Source organism: Zingiber officinale, chromosome 3A, assembly GCF_018446385.1.
Source record: "Zingiber officinale cultivar Zhangliang chromosome 3A, Zo_v1.1, whole genome shotgun sequence".
Taxonomy (NCBI): Eukaryota; Viridiplantae; Streptophyta; class Magnoliopsida; order Zingiberales; family Zingiberaceae; genus Zingiber; species Zingiber officinale.
This window is the reverse complement of record NC_055990.1, coordinates 104,630,021-104,636,666: the sequence shown is the minus strand read 5'-3', so window position 1 is coordinate 104,636,666 and position 6,646 is coordinate 104,630,021. Positions and strand designations below refer to the sequence as shown.

The 6,646-nt window shown below is 46.2% G+C and overlaps 1 protein-coding gene across 1 annotated transcript; it reads right to left on the bottom strand.

Annotated features, from left to right (window-relative positions):
* Window positions 1-4,329: 4,329 nt before the first annotated feature.
* On the bottom strand, window positions 4,330-4,938 carry LOC122050551. The gene has a single exon (XM_042611446.1). The coding sequence runs from the start codon at window positions 4,936-4,938 to the stop codon at window positions 4,330-4,332; it is 609 nt and encodes a 202-aa protein (XP_042467380.1).
* Between the last annotated feature and the right edge of the window lie 1,708 nt (window positions 4,939-6,646).

Sequence of the window (6,646 nt, the reverse complement as noted above, 5' to 3'; positions counted from 1 at the left end):
AATAAGCAGGTCACCACCTTCAACAACAAGATCGAGTCGACCAATGCGAGGAAGAATCGGGCCATCGAAGACCTCGAACTGAAGAATAAGGAGGCCCAGGCTCTCGCCCAGAAACTCAAGGAAGTTGAGGATTTTCTAGTCACTGAGCGGAAGAGTCGGTCAGCCGAAGAAGCTGCCCTTCACAACCAACTTGCCGCCAAATATAATGCACTGACCACCACGATAGACGAGCTGGAGGCCTCCCGAGCAGTTTTAAAGACATATCAAGATGTCGAGGCTAATCGATTTGAGACTATGAAGAAAAATTACATCCGCTCGGATGCATTCAATGACAAAATTATCGACCGGGCACTCCTCCTATTCGACCTGGTGATCGACGGGACGATCAACTAGCTCAGAGAGGGTGGCTACCTGTCAGCAGCTTTGACCAATAATATCATCAGCCGCGACAAACTTACCGCATTGCTGCCTGACGACGCCTTAGACTACCTTGAGTGAGGTCGAGAGTTCTTGTAAAATTTCTGAAGTTTTAATGAATGCTTGTCCGTCTGACCAAGCTTTATCTCCTTGTATTTGTTTGTTTTGAACTCATCTTTTAAGCATTGCAACTCATGACCTCATGACTTCTCCGATCGTCTGTGACTAATCTATCGAACCGATCGACCTTTTTGCCTTCAGAGTTCCATTATGATTCTACGACCTTCCGATCGGCCCTGAGAGTATTTTGAAGAATAGTCCCGAGCGATCACTGTATTCTGAAGATTTCTATCTTTTAAGTAGCCCAGGTTTACGATCGACTATTCATCGACGCTTGCCCGCTCACTGAGCTAAGGGTTTAGGGTCGCTGCTCGACCGTTGAGGAAGATTAAGCGAACATTGGGGTTTAAGGTCGTCGCTCGACCATTGAGGTGGTCCTGGGTTTAAGGTCGCCGCTCGACTGTTGATGTAGACCCAAGTTTAAGGTCATCACTTGACCATTGATGTAGACTAGAGTTTAAGGTCGCCGCTTGACCGTTGGTGGAGACTAGAGTTTAAGGTCATTGTTCGACGGTTGGTGGGGACTAGAGTTTAAGGTCGTCATTCGACCGTTGGTGTAGACACGGGTTTAAGGTCGTCGCTCGATCGTTGATGTAAACTAGAGTTTAAGGTTGTCGCTCGACTGTCGATGGATATAAGAGTTTAAGGTCGTCACTCAACCATTGATGACAACTCAATTTTAAGGTCGCCGCTCGACCATTGATGGAGACAAGAGTTTAAGGTCGTCGTTGGATCGTTGATGGAGATGCATTTCAAGAGGCCTTCACTTTTTATTCATATTTTACCCTGCGTTCGGGAAACATACAAAAATATATGTATTCACTCGCGCACCTCTCATCTGGCCCTGTAGGGTTGAAGAAGATTCGCGCTCCATGGCCTCTCAAGCTGCCTTCCCTCTTCATCCTCCAGGTAGTAGACGCCCGAATGGAGCTTTTGCACTATCTTAAAATGTCACGCCCCGGAGGAGTCCCTGTCCGAAGAAATTTCGGCAGCATCTCCCCTGTACGGCAGACAATCTGAAACTTTCTACATATCCACATACCTCAGCCACATGCGGCTGGAATAATAGCAGAAATAAAATATAATACACAGACATTCCACGCAGTTTATATAACAAGTAAACGGAAGAATAATACTCTGACTCGAAATCAACCCTACTCCACTACACTCGTAAAGCTCAAATCCGACAAACTCACCTCTTCTGCCGTCCAGGCAGGCATGGAGTAAAACATAACCAAACCACAACAAAGTTCATCAACGATAAGAATCCATACAAGATCCATAAGTAAAACAATCCAAAACATAACAAGTTCAAAACATAGTCTAATAAAGAAGAAAACCAAAAGATCAATAGGTCCTCGTGGTCTGCAGGGGACTAGCAACTGGAACTCTCTCCTGACAGCATCAACCTGGAAAATAACAACAATGGAGGCGGGGTGAGTCCAACACTCAGCAGGTACAACTGATATACAAAGTAGGGAAATAACACCTAGCACTAATCATGCGTACAGTCTCCTGATATAAGAAAGATAAAAATGCATCTGAAGTAAACAGGAGAGAAACTGTACTAACCAGAACTTGGGTATAAGGTCAAACAGTCTGAGTGGTATAGAAATCCTGTATGCATGTCAAACATAGGTATCCAAACAATATGCAGCATATAAATGCAGCAAACACAAACACAAGCAATAAATGCATCATGTATATGATGCCAATGATGCGTCCTGGTCACCCCTGACGCCAGCCGATCATCTCACACCCAATAGTGAGGCCGAGTGGGTAGGGCTGTGACAACCGTGCACTCTGTCGTCACTACTCCTGATGAGTGACCGAGTGGACGGGATGCTGTCGGAGTACACCTATCCTCCTACCCCAAATCATAAATGGGGGAGCGCAATGCTCTCATCTCCCAGTACACAATGACGGGGAGGAATCCCTGCCGGATAACACGTTGCATTACGCTACCCATGAGCGGACCAACGGTGCCTAACAGAGTCCCTGCTGCAACACACTCTGTCTGAATCGACCACTAACCCATGAGTGGTGGTGTGTGCAGATCCATGTAACTGGCGATGTGCTCAACAATAATGGAGCGAACTATCGCACAACATGCAATCATGCAAATGGTGCATGGCACTAACCACAAAATATCCTGATCTAATCCATATATATATAAAAGTGCATCATAGGTCAACGAATCAAATCAAATCAAAGGTACACAGAAGGTATAAAACCTAGGTCCTGAACATGGTGAAGCATGGTATATCACTACCCCTATAAGCATGTATCAACAGGTAAGGAATACATGAGATGCAAAACAAGCAATCAATCAATCATGTAATAAGTATCGGGTAGTGATTAACCGGAACAAATAAGAAACATAATTAATGTAACTTGTTATATTCACTACTATGTATATCAAATGACATAAGTCAAAAGTACCCCGCCTCCGATAAAATGGTCCAAATCTGACTCCGAGATACTCGTCTCGCGTCAAAGTCCTGTGTCACCAATATATATATTTTTTATTTAGCTAATATTCAAATGAATGGCTAAATAAAATCTTTAAGGTTAAATTAGGATAAAACCATAACCAACCTAACCATCGAGTATAACCCACCTACAACAAAATCATAATACCTAACTAATATCAAGTTTGAAACATGAACTATAATTTACCATGAATCAAAACGTACCTAAATCACTTCATAACCAACTCCACAATATTCATTGATCGGATTAGTGCTCAACATGGAAACTAACCTTAGTAACCTCCTTCTTTCAATCCTCAACTGAAGCAAGATCGCTGCAATAAATCAACAAGCCCCAAAACTGAATGCCCAACTATTAGGTCACTGTCGGATAGGATCTGCTGTAGAGCAAAGTGATCAACCCTAAGAGATGTTACTGCCAAAACAAACTACGCCAATTTGCACAACATCACTTACAAAAATCTAATATCAACCATGTCTTACCTAAAGCGGTGCCAATGTCTTCCTCTTTGGCAAATTGTGCATCTAACCAATAACACTCTACTATTGGCTCATGATCCGGAAAACCCACTACTAAATGCTGGAGAGACTCTTTCTCTCGGAGCCGAAACCAAAGTTGAAATGGTTGCTGCGATGAGTGAAGAAAGAACCCGTCGGTGGAAATTTAGTGCTCGGCAGAACCTGGTGGCCGGCTATCGTCGCTAGGGCAGAGGCTCTGCTCGACGATAGGAGGGAAGGCTCTAGGGCTGAGGAAGGCCGGCGGCAGCGCTGGGTCGGTGGCGGCGAAGCAAACTCGGCGGCGGCACAACCCAATCTCGGGCACGGTTGGCGTTGCTCCGGTCCAGAGGGAGGTCGGTGGCACTGCTCCAGGCGACGACGGCGGCTAGGGCTCGAATGTCGGCGCTTGGGCTGTGAACCGGCGTCGCTGGTGTGGAGATGGGGAAGGGAAACGAAGGGAAATACTCGGCAGCGGAGGGGAAAAATGAGGTTTTGGCACCGCGCGGAGGAGAAGAAATAGAAGGAGGAGGAACTGCCGTGGCCGATGGTTAGGGCTCGGGATCGGCGTCGGCCGCGTGGAGAAGAAGAGAGAACAGCGGAAAGAAAAGAAAAGAGAAAATAAAAGAAAATAAAGAAAATGAAATGTAAATATAAACATTTCATCGCTTAAACGGGGTAACCTAAACAGGCTTTTCTGGGCCCCATTTTTTTTTTGTACCCGTTAACTCGTCCGTACGCGTTCCGAAAAATTTCCAAAAATTCTGAAAAATTTCCTTATCAATATTTGCCTATTTTCGGTATTTTACATAAAAGGTCCCGCCCATGGGGCTTTGAGTTTGGTGATGTCACCGACCAACTTCACTTTCTTCCATACGAGATTGCCGGCCTGAAAGGACCTTGGGATTACCCTCTGGTTGTAGTTTTGCTTCATCCGTTGTTGATACGCCGTGAGCCGAACAGCTGCTTTCGCCCGCGTTTCATCCACCAAGTCGAGCTCCATAAGCCTTCGTTCGACGTTTCCTTCATCGTAGTACTGCACCCGATCATATTCTACTCCGACCTCCACGGGGATGACTGCTTCACTGTCGTATACCAAGTAGAAGAGGGTTACGCCGGTCGGCTCCTTCGAGGTCGTGCGAAGGGCCCACAATACACTAGGGAGCTCGTCGACCCGGCTTCCTCCGATGTGGTCGAGTTGAGCGTGTAGAACTCTGAGGATCTCCCGATTGGCGACTTTGGCTTGTCTGTTGCTCTGGGGGTAGGCCATAGAGGTGAAGACCTGTTGGATGTCATAGCCCTCGCACCACTCTTTGAGCCACTGACCGACGAATTGCCTCCTATTATCTGATACAAGCCGGCGTGGGATGCCGAACCAGCATATAATGTTCTGCCAAACAAACTTGATGATCATATGCTCGGTTATTCTTGCAAGCGGCTCCCACTTCGAGAAGTAATCGACCGCGGCAAGTAGAAATTTTCATTGTCCGACCACCATGGGGAATGCCCCAACGATATCCATACTGTTGGTGCGGGAAGCATCCGACGATCAAACATGTGTTTTGATTATGCCAAATGGTTCAAAGTTAAGTTATTTTGTTATCTGATATGTTGATTGAGTTATGTAGGAAAGTCCTAAGTGTGCTTAGGTAAAAGTCCTAACTGAGGTTAGGTTGATGGAAAACTCTAGGGGGTGGTAACCCTATGTGGAGGAAAATCCTAAGGGACGACAACCTTAGGTCCTAAGGGATGGTAATCCTAGGTGGAGGAAAACCCTAAGGGGTAGCAACCTTAGGTCCTAGGGGGTGGTAACCCTAGGTGGCTAAAAACCCTAGGGGGTGGTAACCCTAGGTGGCTAAAAAGTCCAGTCGGTCTGGAGGACCGGACTGACATCAAGTATGCTCTTCTGGGTGGAGTAGGTGAGGACGCGTTCCCCGAAAGAGAGAACAGTAGGCGTCAGTTCGACCTAGGGTTTCCAGTTGGAAATCCGAAGTCAGAACCGGGTAGTCCAGTGACTGTCAAATGTTTATAATTATGTTATTATTATGTGCTAACTTTTTTTTACAGGATATGTGTTTATTTTTTGGACTAACATGTCTTGCAGGGTCAAAATAACAAGGTATGCCTATGATGAACAGTATCCGAGGCGCCTCCATGGAGCTTGGAGGCGCCTCGGGTGCAAAGTGGGCTGGCTCAGCAGCGAGCTTGGAGGTGCCCTCAAGGACAGTTGAGGCGCCCTGGACTCTGGCTTGAAGTCTCCTTGGACTAGTGATGGAGGTGCCTCCAGGCGGAAAAACAGCAGCGACACGAAGGCTTATCGTAACGGTCAACTCGGGATAGAATTTTGATTTAAGGCGCCTCCATGGGGCATTGGAGGCGCCCTCAGCGACCTATAAAAGGCTGTCTCGAGCAACACTTCAAAGATTACTTGAAAAGCCATCTGTCTTCAACAAACTGGTAACGAGACGTTTCGGCTAAGCTACGACAAGCCACCGATGACCCGGAGCTTCAGTTTTAAGATTTCTTGTTGTCGGTATAAGTTTTCAATATTGTTAAATTGTAATACTCTTGTACACTTTTGCGCTATATAGTTGTTGCCCACCAAAAGCGAACAACGATCGCGGGCCTTAGAGTAGGAGTCGCCCAAGGCTCCGAACCAAGTAAACACTTGGGTCTTTCTGTGTGTTTGATTTTATTTCCGCTGCTTTATTCATCGAATTTATGATTACGAAATGCGTGAAAGCCACGAGTGTTATTCACCCCCCTTTAGCGTGGTCTCGATCCAACACATGCCTCATTGGTCGAACGGGCAAGATACCATGAATGCCTTCATTTCCTCGGTCGGTCAGTGAGGAAGGTTGTGATACTTCTGACAAGATAAGCAGATGGTCACCAACCGAGCGCCATCTTCTTGTTGGTGCAACCTTAGGTCAAGGTTGACCTGGATGACCCAACTCGAGTTGACCTGACTCGAGTTGTATTTTGATGTTTGACGAGAATAGAAAAGTTGTATCTTGATGTTTGACAAGAATACAAACTTGGGAGATTGTGGGTGCAACCTTCAGTCAAGGTTGACCTGGTTGACCCGACTTGAGTTAACTTGATTCGGGAAAAGTCCAAGT

Excerpts from the sequence above, each read along its gene's own strand:
- LOC122050551 (XM_042611446.1), bottom strand. The coding sequence starts at position 4,938 with ATGATCATCAAGTTTGTTTGGCAGAACATTATATGCTGGTTCGGCATC.